The following is an 18,300-nucleotide window of genomic DNA, read 5'->3' on the forward strand; positions in this document are numbered from 1 at the left end:
CCAGCCTGGGCCCCGTGGGCGTTGTGTTCAGAAATTTGACGCCACCCGAGGCAGAACCGGCGCAGATGCTCACGTTCGGGCTCCACGCAGCTCCAGAGCAGAGGCCGATTTCTGGTCAAGGAGGTCCCAAGGAATCAGGACGCTTCCCCTCATTCTGAGTTCCCTCTCACACAGCGACCAAGGGGGAACATTTGCAGACGTACTGGCAAACTCCGCTACCGTCTTTCTTTACATCTCTTCTGAGGACTTGCGGCCCCCTAATGAAATGCAGTCCGTGTGATGTGCCACTGGGCTTGGACTGGAGAGAGAAGGTAGCACCTGGCACCCCCGTCAGGTGTGTGAGAGAGGAAGAGGGAGGGAGGGGCTGAAGGACCCTTGAACCGACAGGCACGCCGCGGATGACAGGCATTCAGGGTAGAAAACTCATCTAGAACTATTTTCGTGTGTAGGCAAACACAGTCACTGATTTCAAGAATCCAGGCGATGTTTCTTGCTGACGCCAAAGTAAAACGAGCAGACAGCTCCTCGGGTGGCCCTATACCCAGCTTCAGAGCTGCCCGCTGAGCTGTTGCTCTCAGCCCCGTGCCCACGTAACGTTCCCACGCTGTCCCCTTGCTCTACAGACACGACCCTCGTGCTGACCGGTGAAGGTCGGCTCAGACTCTGACCGTGGCCTTCCTGCGGCGAAAGATGCACGTTGGTGTGGACATCCAGCTTCAGAGCGGAGCCCTTTAGAAGGGGGCAGCGTGGGCCAGCAGCCCGGTGACAGCCGCCCCGCCTGCTGGCAGATGCGTTACCGAGCGAGGGCGGGTGCGGAGGGGGAGACGGGGAGACAGGTGCCTCCCAGGCCACACGCGTGGCCGCGGCCGTCAGCCGTCCAGACCAGGCTCTGAGGGGACGGGGGGCACTTGGGTAAACCGGGCACGGCGAACAGGAGGGAAAGCGGGGCTCCCTGGAAGTAGGTCTTTGTGATGTAACCGCCAGGTGGGTCTTTTTGAGAGAATTCTCTTCCATTTAGGGCGGTGCTCCACCGGCACCTGAGTTGAGCTCCCCGGAGCCCCCGGAGCCGGAAGATAGATACCCCCAGGCGGATGATGCCAGATGGGCAGGTGTCTGGCAAGGAGACAAGTCGGCCAAGGAGATGGAACGAAGGGCTCAAAGCCTTTTCATCACAGAGGCCGGTGGAGAGAGGTTGAGAGTGCGTGCTCTTCCTTCTATTTTAAAGGGAAATGATTTCTAAAGTCAGATGAGGCTTTCGAAGTTTCTTCTTGTCTGATTTGCCATGTAACCTTCTTTGACTCTTTCTGACGCGTTCCCGTCCCATGTGACTGGACCTGGCCTCGTGCTGTACTGGGGCAGCCTGGAGGGAGTCGGAACAGCCGCCCTCAGAGCCTCTTCTGCTTGGTTGCGTTCTTTCTGCCTTGCGGTCCTGGGCACATAAGTTAGCCTCTGAGTCTCAGCTTCCTCCCTGGTCACTCGTGGTAACAAACAAGAGGCCATGGTTTCCTTGGTGTGCCTGTGGGCGGGGTCCTGTGTCTCTCTCCCTCCTAGAAGGGCACTGACCTCTCGTAGGGGCCTCACACTCGTGGCCTCGTCCAACCCTAATACCTCCTGAAGGCCCCACCTCCACACCCGCACCCCATCACGCAGGGAATCAGGGCTTCGACACTCAGTCCAGAGCACCCTGTCTGTTCCCAGGAAGGATTCTGGACCTGTGGCAGCTCTGCTGTGGATGCAGAACGGGGATTTGGGCTGTTTGGTCCCCATATACCTTCTTGAGCGCACAGTAACCTCATGTGCCTCACGTCAGCATGGATTGTTCTGAGACGCGGCCTCGGGCGGGCAGGCTCCTGGGGAGGACATGGCCCCGGGGGTGGAGTTGGGTCCCAGCGGCCTTTTGCATGGTGGGTCCTTTGGCAAATGCTCCCTGCTGACTGGAACTCAGTAGGAAAATTGCATCACCTCTTTTTGGAAGTTCTTTCTTTCGTCCCATCACAGTGAACACGACGATAATTTTTGTGGTTCTGTGGGGTGAGTTTTCCAAATTAAAGAAAGAAACAGTGGGAGTCCAGCACACAGTCAGGGGGTGGGGAGCAGGGAGGGAGGCCGGCCTGAGCCCGACCCCGGCCTGCGCTCTGCTTCCTGGCCGCGACGGCAGCTGCAGCGTCTGTGTCCGTGTTTCGGCGTTTCAGCTCCTTGCCGATGGCTGGGCACCCTCTTCCTTCCCTGGGACTGGACAGGTCAGGTCACTTACATGCGTAACTAATACCTTTTTTGTTCTTGCAGCGCTGTCTTACCCGCTCCCTACCCACCCCCACCTGACCCTTCTAGAAGCCAGAGGCCTGGAGCCCACGGGCAAGTGGAGGCCCTGGATTTGACTGTGGCTGAGTTACTCCGCTCCCCGTCACCCCCACCTCCCTCGACGGGAAGGTCTTTAGACACATGGCTAAGATCTGTTCCCAGGAGCGCCGCCCTCTCTGGAATGATGGGCTGAATACCGCGCGTCTCCAGACTTCCGCTTTTGCTTTATCACAGTTTTAGGCTTTGTTTTCCTTTCTTCCGGATTGCGATCGAGGCTCACGCCCGAGGCTGGAAGGAGGAACGGAGCCGGAGCCGAGGGCAGAAGCTGCTTGTGTTGACGGGAGCCACCGCCCCGAGCTGCAAATCTGGCTCCTGACTGCTGGCCTGTCAGCTCTGGAAGCGCCAGCTTGCTGGCCTGGCCGTAGCGTATGCTTTTCTGAAACGTTGCATCCATTGGCTGGAGCCCTGAGGCCTGTGAGGAGTCTCCAGGCCAGGCCTCGCGCCGAGGGCTCCAGGAACACCCAGGGAGCGCTGTTCGGTCTGGTTCTGTTGTGTTCTGGGGTTCCTTGCCAGTTGTGCTTGTGTCTGGCCGTGCCCCTCGTGGGCAGGAACTCCAAGTGGGATCCCAGGAAGCAGATTAGCGTTCCTGTCTTTGGGTTTAGAGGCTTAAGAATGGTTGGTTGTTTCTGACATTCGCTGTACAATTGTACAAAATAGATTTTGTGCCGCGGGGTCTCCTGGCCGGTTGGCGGCTTGGGGCGTCTTCCTCTCACCTCCTCATCTCTCTGTCCTGGGGGAAGCTGCTCTTTGAATTAACATCCAGGTTTGGAAAAGGCCACTGGTTGAGTGCTAATGTTACCATAACCAGCTGGGCTCAAGCGGAGATGCAGACACAGGTCAGTGACCGTGGCTTCTCCCGGGGGCCTTAGGCATGAGGGTCTCGCCCTTCTCCTGGCCACGCACTTAATTAAGCTGTGCTCAGTGCCTGTCTTGTGAGTGCGTGAGGGTTTTTTGCTTTGTGTGCGTGAGCGTGCGTGTGTGTGTGTGCGCGTGTCTGGGTGTATTCTTGGTTGTATTGTGAGTTTTGTTTCTAAGTATTACTGGAAAGTCCTTGGGCTCCTTGCATTTATTTTAGGCTTTGCACCAGTTTTGCATTATCTCAGTTGGGTATCAAACAGCATTTCAGAACTGACAGAATATAGAGGAAAACCAGATGTGTGCACTCCAGAAAAACAGCGCTTGTAGATCCAGGATTCCCTGAGTCGGCGGCTTCAGATTCGGACACTGTGCCATTTTTCTTTGGTCTGAAAATAATGGGCTCTGCTTCAGAGACACACCAGGGAAGCCTGTGACCGAGGCCGGCCAGGTGGCGCGGGCTGCACCCGCGTCGGCGCATGCGTGTCTCTCCGAGGGAGCGCGGCCCCGCCGGCTCCCTCACCCGGTCCGGCCGCGGGAAGCTGCCCTGGAAGTCTGGAGGCGCTGCTTCTGGCTACTGTCCTGGGAGCTTGCTGCTTTCCAGTTAGCTGTTTCTGCCCCCCACCGCCTGCTGGGAAAGGCTGCAAACAGAAAGGAGCAGGATGCAGGAAGGTGCCGCGGCTCGTTGTCGGGAGAGGTGGGAGCCAGGCGAGCCAGGCCCTCGCTGTCCGGCAGGACCTCTGCCGCGGGCCGACTCTGTGCTCGTTCTGGGGCCGCCCCCGTCCCCCTGCCAGAGCGAGGACCCCCGGCAGGTGTCCAGTGGCCTCGGGTGCCGCAGGGATCCTGCTACTCTGCGCAGCGGAAGTCCTTGTCACCAGCTAAGATCCAGGTAAGCCTGACTGTGTGTGTCAGGAGCTGCGCGGTGGCCCCGCCGCCGAGGGTGCCCAGTGTGGTTGGCCCGCAGAGCGCTTTTTATTTGTCCTGGCTTCGCTGGCTCCTTTTACCTTCAGGAGAAGCGCCCTGCCTCCAGGGCGTCTGCTCCTGCCCCTCCTTCGGGAGAGGCCCTTCGGGTTGTCCTTTGTGGGGTTGTCCCTGCCAGGTGTGCTGCTGGCTGCACTGCCACGTCCCAGCTCCAGGTGGTGGTGGGGTCGCTCCTGCCCTGAGCAGCGGTGGGGGGCGGGGGGGGGGCGCTGCAGAGCCGACCTTCTGACTCCTTCTCGCGGCCGCTCTCTCATCCAAGCTTCGTCTGCTTTTGAGAAGACGTATTCTTAAGCCGGAGTTGGAGGCGGCTGGGGTCCCCGTACACCAAAGCCCAACAGGGCTTTGCTCTGGGTCCGTGTCCAGGACGGCTTCGCCGAGCAAGCTGTTTGTCCCATTCGGGTACCCGCCAGTCACTCGGGACAGGTGCCTGGCGCAGGGGCCCACAGCGGGGGCCCGTGTGACCCTCCCGCCCAAGTGCGGGGGCCCCTGGGGCCCGTGTGCCACTGTGGAGGGAAGCCAGGCGAAGCCCCGGTGGTGCCTTCCCAAGGCTGCAGGAAGGCGCCGCAGTCGTGCCTCCTTGTCTGCGGGGGATGTGTTCCAGGACCCCCAGAGGATGCCTGAAACCACGGGTAACACCAGACCCGTACTAGGGTTTTCCTGTACGTACACATCTGTGCTGAAGTTTATTCTACAAATGAGGCACAGTAAGAGAACATCCAGATGCCAGAGTCACTGTTCTTGTGCTTCGGGGCCACTGCGGAGTAGAAGAAGGGTGTCCTGAGCGCAAGCCCTGTGATCCCCAGACAGCGGAGCCGACGACCTGGGTGCTCCTGAGTGGCTGACGGGTGGGGCGTGCAGGACGAAGGCCAGGACGGGATTTCATCACAGGGCTCAGAACCGCGCGAGCAAACCTTAGCACTTGTTTATTTCTGGATTTTCCCATTTATTATTTTCGGACACGGTTGACGGCGGGTAACTGAAACCGCGGATGAGCGAGGTGGCTTTGGTGGGTGGAGCAGCCCTGGAGGCCGTGTCACCGCCGGCCTCTCCCAGCCTGGCGGCGCCCTGGCTCGAGTGCCACGTGAGAAGCGGGCCCCTTCCTGCCCACTGGAGTCAGAGCCCGTTTTCCATGGAGACGCTTGTCTCCCTTGACTGTCCTTGCCGCCCCACCTGAAGAACAGACCCCCTCCCTGCACTTTTCTGGGGGGAGCAGGGGAGGGCAGAGCCTGGAGGGCGAGGGCGATAACGAAAGGCCCGGGAGGTCTTTCCCTTCTGTCCAGGCGCATGCTCGCTTAGCGCTAAGTGTTCAACTCATTCCTGAGTCGCTTATCAAGACCAAACCAGTGTGGAAACGTTGAAAGGCCATGGCATTTTGGAAGCATTCCCAGTTGAGAATCCTTTCCTGCGTTTTAGTTACCCGCCAGCCTGGTAGTGATCACTCGTAGGGCACCGCGGTACACCTGCACTTGTAGGGAGTGGTGGCTCATCTCCAGAACCAGAGGGCAGGCCGAACTCTGAAATAAGTTCCATGACTTCGTAAGTTTCATTAAAAGATAGTCTTAGATTTGACTTTGAATTCACCGTGTACAACAGTGACAAAACTGTGACGATGTTGTAATAGTTAACATTTGTAGTCGAGTCCAGGACCTGCAGGCGGGGGTGAGGGTGTGACAGGGGAGCACGGGCTACAGCCTCGCAGCTTGTGTCCCCCGGCCTCGGCCCTCAGTGACGCTCTCCTCTGTGGCACCTCCCCCAGCTCTCTCCCTAGCCGTCCCCGGGCCTTCCGGGCCGAGGTCCCCCCAGCTGCGTGTCTGGACGCCAGCCAGTTCTCATCTGCTCCTCCTGAGAAGCAGTCATTTCCCTTCACAGCCCGGGGACTGTTCCACAATGTAGGCTCCTTGGGGTCGCGTCCTGCCCACAGTGTCTCGCACGCAGTGGGTCCTTAACTGAGGGAGCAGCGTGGGGGCTCCGCGCGGGTGGGCAGCGGCTGCTGGGGAGTGTCCGGTGAAGGCCAGCCGCTCGCTGGGATTTGGTCGTTAGAGGCACTTTAGTTACCTCGAGATGGTTTACACGGCTAGATTCAGAGTCAGAGAAAAAGCCAGCGTCCGTTCCGTACGTTCAGACTCGTCGGTGAGTTCTGTCTGCCTCCGTCAGCTGCTCTCAGCTGCTCGCTGTAATCTCACAGTGTGATGTGTCTGTGCTCCGCGCACCACCACCCCCGCCACGCCCACCATGAGCGATGACTGCGCCGAGCCCTCTGTGCTGCGCCGGCCTTCGGTTGGTGCTTTGAGGTTTGCAGAGCACGTGTGCGTACCCGCTTCTTGGGTTCTCGGTGTCCGGCTTTGATGCAGGACCAGCCTGGAGATCCAGATGCCCTAGCCTGACCTTGCCTTTCCAGGGCCCAGCTTGGGGATGTGCATGCGTCTCTTCACAGGGTGCCAGGGGCTTGGCCTTACGTCTGGCCCCTAGGCCCCGGGTGGGTGGATGGAGCAGGCGGGCAGTGAGCCTGGCTTGTGTGTTTCTTCCTGCCTCTTCCCCGCTCACAGCTCCAGAGCTGTCACTCTTGGCGAGAAAGGCATCCTAACCAGCCCGTATCCTCCAGCTGACAAGGTCTCTCCTTAACACTTAACCCCTCCTTCCTCCTGTTTTCTTCTGAAAGCTTTTTGTTTGAGTCTCTTAGGTTCCCCCAGAACTGCCAGGCTCGGGGCAGAGTGGACCACAAGAGAGCCAGGGCGAAGGGCGTGCGGACACGCTTCTGAATGTTGGGCTTCGGGACCAGCTCTGCTCCACTCCCCTCCTGTTCCTCGTTCTCTTTCCTCGTCAACATCAGCATGATCTTCACTTAGTTCAGAAATAGTTACTGAGCGTCAGGTACACCGCTGGACGATGGGGATCCGGCAGTGAACAGAAGAGACCCTCCCACCCGTGTCGTCACGGAGCTCATGTTCCTGTTGCGTGGGATGCGCTGAGTCTGGAGTCAGGTGCACGGTGGCCGAGGAAGCCAGGGCCCAGAGGGGACCTTCCTCAGGGACGTGGGAGTCCCTGGTCCCCGCTGCCGGCCCCTTCCTCAGGGACGTGGGAGTCCCTGGTCCCTGCTGCCGGCCCCGTCCTCAGGGACGCGGGAGTCCCTGGTCCCCGCTCCTGGCCCCTTCCTCAGGGACACGCGAGTCCCTGGTCCCCGCTGCCGGCCCCGTCCTCAGGGACGCGGGAGTCCCTGGTCCCCGCTCCCGGCCCCTTCCTCAGGGACGCGCGAGTCCCTGGTCCCCGCTGCCGGCCCCGTCCTCAGGGGCGCGGGAGTCCCTGGTCCCCGCTGCCGGCCCCTTCCTTAGGGGAGGGGAGACCAGCAGTGGAGAGAGGGTGGTGGTTCAGCAGCCTGGACGGCCAAGCAGGCGGCTGGGGCGCGGGCCAGTGGGGAGTGGGTGCGCCGGGGGGGTGGGGGACTCCCGGCCCGGCTGGCAGAGCCGCCCCCATGGAGGTCGCCCCCGGGGGCCCTCGTCCTGACACGTAGTTTGTGAGAGCAGGAGCAGGCCCGTCTGTTCGGTTTGCTCAGAGTAAGGAGACGTGTCGTGGCTCTGATTTTGCGTGGGCTCTTGACTTTTTGCTCTTTTCGGGAAAATGACTAAACTCAGCTTCCTGTCCCCCTGTCTTCAGGTCCTGCTGGCTTCCCAGCTTGGATCCTTTGACTTTCTGTCCCTGCTGGGAGTGTGTAGGGGGGAGGCCCTCCTGGGACGTGCTGTGCTTTCGTAAAAAGCCACAAGGGTGACTGAACCCCAGCGGAGGCGCTCCTGGCCTCCTGGGGAGGGGCGCTGGGCTTTGAGCGTGGGTGGCCCCTGAGCTCCGCTGCCCTCTGCCCTGCTGGGGCCACACCGGCTGCTGCCCGAGGCTGCTTGTCCCCACGGGGTCCAGGGGGTGGCTGCTCCCTGGCGACCGGGTGGCAGAGCTGCAGAACTGGGCAGACCCATGCCTGTCTTTCTGACCATGAATGATCTGGTGGTGGGGAAGTTCTGGGGAAGAGAAAATGAATAATAGAGGGGATGTCAGTTTTCTCCAATTTTTTAAAACCTCTCGTGAACTCATTAGTACACACAGTTAATACAGGACAGAGTGGTGTTTTACAGAGAGCCATTGTTGTCAGGTCAGCTCTTTGGGGACCTAGAAGCTGGTTCCCGCCCGGAAGGAGGAAGCCAAGGAGATGAGCGTGGCCACCTACGTGGGCTGTGTCTGCGGGGACACATGACCACACCTGGTGGAGTATGTGCAAGTGTGTCCTCTCACAGTCTGGAGGTCATGAGTCCAGCACGGGCCTTGCTGGCTGAAGTTTAGGGGTCACGGGGCTGGTTCCCTCTGGAGAATCCCGGGGAGACAGAGGTGCTGCGTTCCTTGGCTGGTGGCCCCTGCTCCATCTTCCAAAGCTGCGTGGTGTCCGCGCTTTGTTATGTGGGAAGGTTCTCTGCTTTCTGAGGGGCCACCGGATGCTTCAGGACGCCGTTCCCACCTTGATCACCGGCTCAGCCCCATCTGTAAAGTGCCCTTGTTGTCAGGGCACACGGCCCAGGTCCCGGGGCCTGGGATTGGGACATACCCGTCTCTGGGCCGTCACTCTGCCCAGCAGAGCTGGCCGCTACGAGATGTGAAACTGTGTTTGCAGATGGCTTCCGAAGACACAAAAGGAAAACCAGTTAGGACTTTCTTCTGTCTTTTATTCTGAAAATCGAATTTTCCTGCTTTTTTCCACTGATGGATTCGTTATTAAAGAAATAGAACTTTAGCTCATCAAAAACTAGAATCGCGTTTGAAACTGCAGCGTGTATTTTCAGCATCCTCAGCTCTGACCCCGTGTGGGAGGCCGTGGGCTGGGCAGGAAGCGTGACTCCGGCCGCCCCGCCCGGGCAGCTGGTGAGCGCCCCCAGGGGGTGGTCCAGTGGGCGTGTAATTTGAGGGGGTGGGAGTGCAGCCCCAAGTCAAAAGCCCCACAGCTCACGGCAGCTCACTCCCGTGAACGCAGAGCGTCGGAGGCCCCCGCCCACTCGCCATCCTCCCTGTGGGGCGTCGAGGCACCAGTCCGCCCGCCTGCCTATTGCAGGGCGCGGTGGGCCTGGTGTGGGTGCTCGTGAGTGATGGCGTCACCCAGAGCCCGTCATGGGGGCCTCATGTGTCCCTCCCTGCAGGCACAGTCCAAGTGGGGTTCCTGGTGTACGGGACGGGGGTCCGTGATCCGTGACTTGTCTCCTTGGAGGCTAGTCGGATCCTCCCCCGGGATCCGGGCCTCACCCTCCAGCTTGTGTCTCCTCTCCACACACACAGCCCTCCTCGACTCCCTCTGGAGCCTGGAGCCTTGTGACTCACGTGCACATTTCTGCTTGTTTCTCAGACTCGATTAGTGGCCCACTGTCTGGGGGCCGCTTCTCCCCGGAGTGAATGTGTCTTGCTTGCCCCAGGGTCGAGGCCCTGCGGCCGTCTGCCTGTCCTCCTGGCTGCCCTCAGGCTCCCCTTTCCATGAACCTGAGAAAGCGGTGACTCTGGGAAGGTCTCCAGGTGCTTTAGCTCCTGTTCCATCTCAGACTCGCCCTTGGCCACATCCCTGCGTTCAGTTCGCTCTTTGGGTATTTTTTCCTGTAAGGCCTAAAAGCCCCTCTCAGCATCCAGCACTTGGACGTTTGAGGGAGGTGACTTGCAGTTGCAGTGGAGCAGCCTGGTCCTGCCGTGCATGTCCACACGGCGCACCCGCACGCCACACCCTTGTCAGCAGGTGCCCCGCCCCGCGGTCCAGGTAGCACGGGGCAGACTCCCCCGGCGCTATCTATGCTGACGCGGTTCTGCTCTGTGTCTGCAGGTGCTGCAGGGGGCCCAGCTGATAGCCGTGGCTTCTTCGGACCCTGCTGCCACGGGGGTGGACGGCTCGCCGCTCCAAGGCAGCGACATCCAGGTCCAGTACGTGCAGCTGGCGCCGGTGACCGACCACACCGCTGCAGCCCAGGTGGGTCCTCCCTTTGGGAAGTGGACAGGGCTGGGCCTCCTGCAGGTGGTGAACACACTTGGGCCTTCTCCCGCGAGGAAGGTGAGTGATCCACGAGAGGTGATGGTGTGGACGTGGGCGCTCGCTTGGGACTCCCGTGTCTTGTAAGTGCCTGAAAGTGTAAAGGTGAGAGGTTGCTTCTTGGCCCAGATACCAGCCTTAAACAATTTCTTGAGATAACTCTTGTCTCATGCAAATGTTTACCTATAAATTTAGAGGCCAAATTAAGTGTACCTGAGACCTCCTTGTTCCTCGGGCTGGGGCAGGGCCGGCCCAGGGTCTGCGCGCCTGCCGGCCACGGGCAGTCCCTTTGCAGCCCTTGCCTGTGGCCTCTGCCCTTTTCCCCCATGGCATCCTCTGGTTGGCCGAGCTCTGCTGCGCTGGGCTGCGGTCCTCTTCCCGCGCTGCTCGCGGTTGCGCTCTCCCGGGAGCCCCAGAAAAGCAGCGCTCGGGCTCCATCTGGACAGTTTCTGAGCCGTGAGTTCGGCAGGGGGGCTGCTGCTCGAGATGTTCGAAGCGTTCGCACCTCTGGCCCCAGTGGGTGTGCTTGGTTGGGCGAGCATTGTGGCCTCCCCTGGGTATGGGGGAGCCAGGCGTGGGCCCCCGTGCTCGTGCCTGAGCCTGTTTGGGGGCAGTGTGATCAAGGTCTGTCAGAGCGTGGTCCGGAGAGGGTGCCCTTGGAGCAGCTCAGGCTGCTGGTGCCAGGGTGACACGGGTGCCGTCAATCCTCGGGCTGTGGGCTTGACTCACTGACTCACTGCTGAGTGCCTCTGGGCAGGGGCACTCTCATCGCTGTGACCTCAGCCTGTTGGCCCCTCCCTGCCTCCTTCCTGGACCGCCTCCTCTGCCCAGCACTGATGAGCTGCGCGTATCCTGCCTTCGGCCTTGACGCTTAGAATTAAAGCCCTGAGTTTCCACGCGGTCCCCTCCCCTCCTGGCCTCCGCTGGTCGCCGTCCTAGGTGTCGTGTCCTGTTCCCACTGGTAGTTGCTGAGGAACACGGCTCAGCAGGGCCAGGCAGGTGGCCCAAGGTGGCCCTGGTGACCAGGTGGCTGGCTGGGTGATCAGCGGTCCTGTGGGGACTTAACCCTGGTTCACAACAAGTCCCCACCTGGCCCAGAGATCTGGAACGTGTGTCCTGGAGAAGGTGCAGCCCCCTCCTCTCCCCAGACCTGTCCACTGTGCCACGTGGGCAGCAGCCACGGCCTGGACACTGTGCCGCTCTGGAGGTTGACCGAGCGGGCACGAGGCTTACAGAACTTGGAGTGGGGGGTGGACGAGCTTATTCATGTGGTGCGAGGGACATCTGTCCTAAAGAAGGACCCTGGGGCTCCGTCCGAGCTGGGCGGGTCTGACACCCACATCATTGCTGCTTCACACGCATGGGGGTACTCGGAGTGTGTGCCTTGAATCTGGGGTGCGTGTCATGTGGCAGGTCTTCCTGGGCCAGGTCTGTGGTCTTTGTGCGGATGTCACTGTTGAGGGGAGCCATGTCCACTGAGCTCCCGGCGCCTGACTTCCCGCCAGTGGGACCACGTAGCACACAGAGCAGTAGATCAGAGGGGGACATGTGCACTTTCTGGAGTGTCTTCCCCGCAGAAGGGCTCGGTCCCTGGGGCCCAGGCCCCTCCCTGGGCCCCCGCCTGCCTCACGCACAGGGAGGGGTCTCCCAATGGTCTCTTCATTAGCAGGAGGGCTCCCGCCCTCCTGTGGGTTTCCTTCCAGAGTTTGCTGCTCGGAACGGGGTCATACTCCTCATCTGGTGCTTGGGGAAGGACGGGTCTGGCTCCCGAGGTCCCCGAGCCCCCCGAGCCCCAGAGGCTGCGTGAGGGGTGGGCCCGTTCCCCGGAGCAGCCATGGGCAAGCGAGAGGGCACCCCATCTGTGCTGGCGCTGCTCCGCTGCGCTGTGCTTCGCTGCTGCCTGGGGCCCCAGTCTCCTGCCGCGTTTTGAGGACGAGGGGGGAGGGCAGGGCTCCCCACCAGAGTGTGGGCCTCCCGAGTGCCCAGCCCAGCTCGTCTTGTGGCCTCGGGACGGCGCGGAGGAGGCCTGTGCTGAGTCCTCAGATGGGTGGGGAACCGCCCCCACCCCCCACCCCCGCTGCGAAGATGCCGTGTTGCCTTTCCCTTGAGCTGCAGTCGCAGGCGGAGCGCTGGCCCCGCAGGACTCCGCCTCCGCCGTGCACACCACCCCCCACCCCGCCCCCGGGCCCCTCCAGCTACAGGTCCTCAGCGGAGCCGCGGAGCCCACCTCTGAGAGTCTGGTGTTGCCTTTCACCAGCGGCTTGGGGGAGTCTGAAAACCCCCCGAGTGATCTCCATCTGGGAGCCCGTTCTTAGTGGCTGAGATGGATGTCAGTGACTTAGTCCAGGACTGTGTTTTCTTCCTTTAAACTACCTTAAAACTGTGAATATGCTGATCACTTGGGGTGCACGGCCAGTGGGAATGGGAACGCAGCGCTGGTGGCTGGAGCTGAGGGGCACATGTGGGAGGCGGTGGGTAGGTGTGGGGGGAGCAGGGGCCAAGACAGGGCCCCACAGAGACGGACCGTGGCCCTGGATCTGTCACAGCTGCCGGGAGCATCCTCTCCCAGAGCAGGGGCGACACTCAGGCCCCCAGCCTCACCCTCCAGCTCGGGTGTGTGTTTACTCTGTGCCTGAAAACCGCTGGTGTCCGTGACCAGGGAGTGGCCCGGATGCGCACACTGGGCCCTTTGATAGAAAGCGCCCTCTCCCCTCTTGCAGGCGGCCGACGCCCTGCAGCCCACCCTGCAGTCCGAGATGCAGCTGGAGCATGGGGCCATCCAGATCCAGTGAGGGGACGGCCGCCGACCAGACAGGGCCCGAGCCAGAGCCACCGCTCAGCGCTGGTTCCCGTCACCCGCACCGTTCACACGCACCCGTCCCTCGGCTTCGCACGGGAGGGGGCCCGCACACGTTCTGCTCAAGTGCATCCGAGTGCCTCATCCTCGGGGAGAGTGCCCCGGTAAATAAAGACGACGGTAGCCCCTGCCGCCCCCGCCTGAAGACCCTGTTTCTTTTGATCACCCCGCCGTGTCCGGGGAAGGAGCGGGAAGCACAGCGTGGTCGCGTTAAGTACACGTGGGAAATCAAGAACTACGATATTTTTCTCTGTTCAAACAGCTTTTTTAATTTGCTATGGTGTTTATAACAAAAAACAAAATTGAAAAAAAAGTGGAGTAGCAGAAGCCTTTTGCTGTGTGCTCTGTTCAGTGTAATGAGAATAGGTATTTGCAAAAGAAGACTAACGATTTTGATGGAAACGTTGCTTACCTACTTTTCTAGGGGGATGCTGTCAGCACTGTGATTGTGCATTTCTAATGGAATAAAATGTATTTATGACCACGGCGGCTGTCACGTTGTTTCCTCTTAGGAGATGGCCCCTGGGCCTGTGGCGGCCCTGATGTAGCTGTGTGGGCCCTTCCAGAGGAAGGGGCGTGACTGTCCTGGCAGTCCTGTGATGGAGCCTGGGGTGCAGGGGGCTGCACGATGGAGTGTCTCCAGGCACGGTGTCCCTCGAGGCAGCGTGAGCCTTCAGAATTGGGGTGCTCCCACGAGTAAGCTGCGCTGTTGAATGGCATGGCCTCTTCCAGCCCCAGAAAGTCCCAGCTCTGGGGGGTCTTTAGAGAAAGTCGTGTCTGAAGGAGCATGCCATATTGATGGTCTAATTAACGTGTGTCTGGAATCCCAGAAGGAGAGAATAGAAGGAAGATGACACGTAAAGGATTGGGGAAGCAGAACAGATCTCACGTAGAAATACAGAGGAAGCCGTGCCTGGACACACGCAGAACGTCGAAGACAAGCATAACCCAGAAGCAGCCAGAGAGGAAGGACGGACCACCCTCATGAGGGGAGGGCACATCAGAAGCAGAGGCGTTATGGGAAAAATGCTCTGCACGGAGTCGGGTCTTTAGTAGAACAGCTGTTCAAGAACGCCGGTGACAGTTGGCATCTGGCCCAGAGCTCTGCTCTGAGGTGTACACCCAGGAGAATTGAAACCGTATGTCCACACGTAAATGTGCACACGAACGTTCATAGCGCACTTTTCACGATAGCCGGAGACTGGGAACAGCCTACAAAACGGGGTCCACCGACACAGCAGCCTTGTAGCTCAGCCGCAAAAGGAAGGAAGCACTGACACAGGTTTCAAGGTGGATGAACCTTGAACACGTGCTGAGTGAGAGAAACCAGACCCAATAGCCCGCATATTATGTGGTTCTATTTGTAAGAAACGTCCGGAATGGGCAAATCCGTGGAGACAGAGAGCAGATGAGCAGTGGCCTGGGCTGGGGGAGGGGAGGTAGGGAGTGACTAATACTGCAAATGCGGATTCTTCTGGAGAGGACGAAGATGTTCTGGAATTAGTGGTGCTGTTGGCCCAACTCTGTAGATCCACTAGAAGTCACACTAGAAGGGGTGAAGTTTTGGGGATATAAATTATATCTCAAGATTATTAAAAATAAAGAATTGGGCAGCATTTAAAAAAACAGGAACAAAAATGAGGGTGTCACCTGCAGACGATTCCATTCTATAAAGGAAGTTGAAAGACATTTTCTTCAAGAGCAGGAATATGGACCCAGGAGGAGGTTCTGAGAGCAGAAGGTTGGGGGGCGGGGGGGCAAATACAACAACGAGGAGGTGTATCTAGTACTCCGTGTAAACTGCCTCACAGTAAAATGTTGGAAAACATTGCTCTGAAGGTTGGGGCAGGCAGGAAAGGAGCTAAGTCGTTGTAAAGCCCCCTTTCCTTGCCCTGGAGAGAAAGGATCAAGATGCTGTACAATTATAAGGCATCAAAGTCAATATTTATGGGCTTCCCTGGTGGCGCAGTGGTTGAGAGTCTGCCTGCCGATGCAGGGGACATGGGTTCATGCCCCGGTCTGGCAAGATCCCACATGCCGCGGAGCGGCTGGGCCCGTGAGCCACGGCCGCTGAGCCTGCGTGTCCAGAGCCTGTGCTCCGCAACGGGAGAGGCCACAACAGTGAGAGAGGCCCGTGTACCACAAAAAAAAAAAGAAAAAAAGAAACACAGCACAGGAAAAAAGTCAGTAAGGTGTGGGATGTCCAAACGGCGTGATTAGTGCACTTGACCTAATCGACGTGTAGAACACGGCATACTGCGGTCACGGGGCACGCTTTCTGTTCTTCCCACCTGCTCTTTTGAACTTTATTCAAGTCACCCACACACCAGACCAGGAAGAAGGTCAAATAAGAGATCAGAGTGGAAAAGTATTTCTAATTGACAATTAAATACGACAGGTCAACATATCAGAACTCATGGAATACATCGAAAGGTGTGCTTAGAGAAAAATTTATATTTCCTTCAGATACATTCCCAGAAGTGGAATTGCTGGATCATATGGTAGCTCTATTTTTAATTTTTTTGAGGACCCTCCATACTGTTTCCCATCACGGCTGTGCCCATTTACATTCCCACCAACAGTGCACAAAGATTTCCTTTTCTCCACATCCTTGCCAGCACTTATTATTTTCTGTCTTTTTCATAATAGCTGTTCTGATAGGTGTGAAGGGATAGCTCATTGTGGTTTTGATTTGCATTTCCCTAATAATTAGTGATGTTGAGCCTCTTTTTATGTGCCTGTTGGCCATATGTGTGTCTTCTTCGGAAAAGTATCTATTCCAGTCCTTTGCCCATTTTCCAATTGATTTATTTGTTTTTTTTTTGCTGTTATGTGAATTCATTATATATTTTGTATATTAGCCCCTTATCAGATGGATGGTCTGCAGATATTTTCTCCCTTCTGTAGGTTGCATTTTTACTTTGTTGATTATTTCTTTTGCTGTGCAGAAGTGTTTTAGTTAGATGTAGCCTCACTTGTTTATTTTTGCTTTTGTTGCTTGTGCTTTAGGTGTCATATCCAAAAAACTGTTGCCAAGACCAATGTCAAGGAGCTTTTTCTCTGTTTTCATTTGAGTTTTATGGTTTCAGGTCTCACATTTAAGTGTTAAATCCCTTTTGAGTTAATTTTTGTGAGTTGTGTAAGACAGGGGTCCAATTTCATTCTTTTGCATGTTATTATCCAGTTTTCCCAACACCATGTATTGAGGACACTGTTCTTTCCCCATTGAATATTCTTGGTTCCCTTGTTAAATACAAGTTGACCGTATATGTGTGGGTTGATTTCTGGGATGTTGATTTTCTTTCATTGGTCTGTGTCTGTTTTTATGGCAGTACCATACTGTTTTGATTACTATAGCTTTGTGATATAGTTTGAAATCAGGAAGCATGATACCTCCAGCTTTGTTCTTCTTCCTCAAGTATGCTTTGGCTATTCGGGTCTTTCGTGGTTCCATAAGAATTTCAGGATTGTTTTTTCTATTTCTGTGAAAAATGCCATTGGAATTTTGATAGGGATTGCATTGAATCTGTAGATGGCTTTGTGTAGTATAGACATTTTAACCATATTACTTTTTCCAATCCATGTACACAGGATATTTTTCCAATTGTTTGTGTCTTGAGTTTCCTTCATCAACGTCTTATAATTTTTCAATGTACAGATCTTTCACTTACTTAGTTAAATTTATTCCTAAATAAGTTATTGTTTTTGATGCTATTGTAATTGAGATTGTTTTATTTGTTTCTCTTTCATATAGTTCATTGTTAGTGTACAGAAACAGAAACAACTGATTTTTGTATGTTAATATTGTATCCTGTAACTGTACTGAATTTGTTTATTAGTTTTAACAGTTTTTTGGTGGTGCCTTTAGGATTTTCTATATATAAGATCATATTATCTGCAGGCAGAGACTAACTTATTCCTTTCTGACTTGGATGTCTTTTTTTTTTTTCCCCCCTAGCCTAATTGTTCTGACTGGAACCTCCAATACTAGATCGAGGAGAAATGGTGAGAGTGGGCACCCTTGTCTTGTCCTGTTCCTGATCTTAGAGGAAACACTTTCAACTTTACACCATTGAGTATGATGTTAGCTGTGGGTTTGTCATATGTGGCTTTTATTATGTTGAAGTATGTTCCTTTTATAACTATTTGTTGAGAGTTTTTATTGTGAAAGGATATTCTAGTTTTCAGATGCTTTTTCTGCATCTATTGAGATGGTATGATTTTTCTCTGTATTCTCTTAATGTGGTGTGTTACATGTATAGGTTTGTGTATGTTGAACCATCCTTGCATCCCAGGGATCACTGTCATGGTGTGTGGCCCTTTTCATGTGCTAGTGAATTTGGTTTGCTAGAATTTTGCTGAGAATTTTGCATCCATATTCATCAGGGATGTTGGTCTGTAGTTCTCTCTCCTTGGGGTATCTTTGCTTTGGTATCAGGGTAATGCTGGCCTTGCAAACGAGTTTGGGATATCCCTTCTTCAGTTTTTTGGAAGCGTTTGAGAAGGATTGACATTAATTTTTCTTTACAGGTTTGGTAGAGTTCACCAGTGAAGCCATCTGGTCCTGGGCTTTTCTGTGTTGGGAGGTTTCGATTACTGACTCAATCTCTTTACTTGTATTGGTCTGTTCAGGTTTTCTATTTCTTCATGATTCAGCCTTGGTAGGTTGTATGTTTCTAGGAATTTATCCATTTCTTCTAGGTTATCCAGTTTGTTGGTGTGTAATTGTTCATAGTAGTCTTTTACAATCCCTTGTATTTCTGTGGTGTCAGTTGGATGTCTCCTCATATTTCTGGTTTTATTTATTTGAATCTTCTTTTTTTTTCTTAGCTGGTCTAGCTAAATGTTTGTTAATTTTATCTTTTTAAAATATCAGCACCGGGCTTCCCTGGTAGTGCAGCGGTTAAGAACCCGCCTGCTAATGCAGGGGACACGGGTTCAAGCCCTGGTCCGGGAAGGTCCCACATGCCGCGGAGCAGCTAAGCCCGTGCGCCACAACTACTGAGCCTGCGCTCTACAGCCCGCGAGCCACAACTACTGAGGCCTGCACGCCTAGAGCCCGTGCTCCGCAACAAGAGAAGACAGTGCAATGAGAAGCCTGTGCACCGCCAACGAAGAGTAGCCCCCGCTCGCTGCAACTAGAGAAAGCCTGTGTGCAGCAACAAAGACCCAATGCAGCCACAAACAAACAAACAAACAAATAAATAAA

At 56.2% G+C, this 18,300-nt stretch overlaps 1 protein-coding gene across 10 annotated transcripts in view; it reads left to right on the plus strand.

Annotated features, from left to right (window-relative positions):
• The window catches only part of BANP (BTG3 associated nuclear protein), a 104,213-nt gene extending 85,913 nt beyond the window's left edge, over positions 1 to 18,300 (plus strand). For 6 of the 10 annotated variants that reach the window (XM_067721302.1, XM_067721304.1, XM_067721306.1 and 3 more), the window contains 2 exons: positions 10,031 to 10,174; positions 12,955 to 15,257. In XM_067721302.1, the coding sequence (XP_067577403.1) occupies positions 10,031 to 10,174; positions 12,955 to 13,026 (216 nt within the window). In that variant the 3' untranslated portion in view covers positions 13,027 to 15,257. Of the gene's footprint in view, positions 1 to 10,030; positions 10,175 to 12,954; positions 15,258 to 17,049 lie in introns of those variants that run through there. The other 4 variants (XM_067721308.1, XM_067721311.1, XR_010939381.1 and 1 more) reach the window with 3 other exon arrangements.

Source organism: Pseudorca crassidens, chromosome 20 (assembly GCF_039906515.1).
Source record: "Pseudorca crassidens isolate mPseCra1 chromosome 20, mPseCra1.hap1, whole genome shotgun sequence".
Lineage (NCBI taxonomy): Eukaryota > Metazoa > Chordata > Mammalia > Artiodactyla > Delphinidae > Pseudorca > Pseudorca crassidens.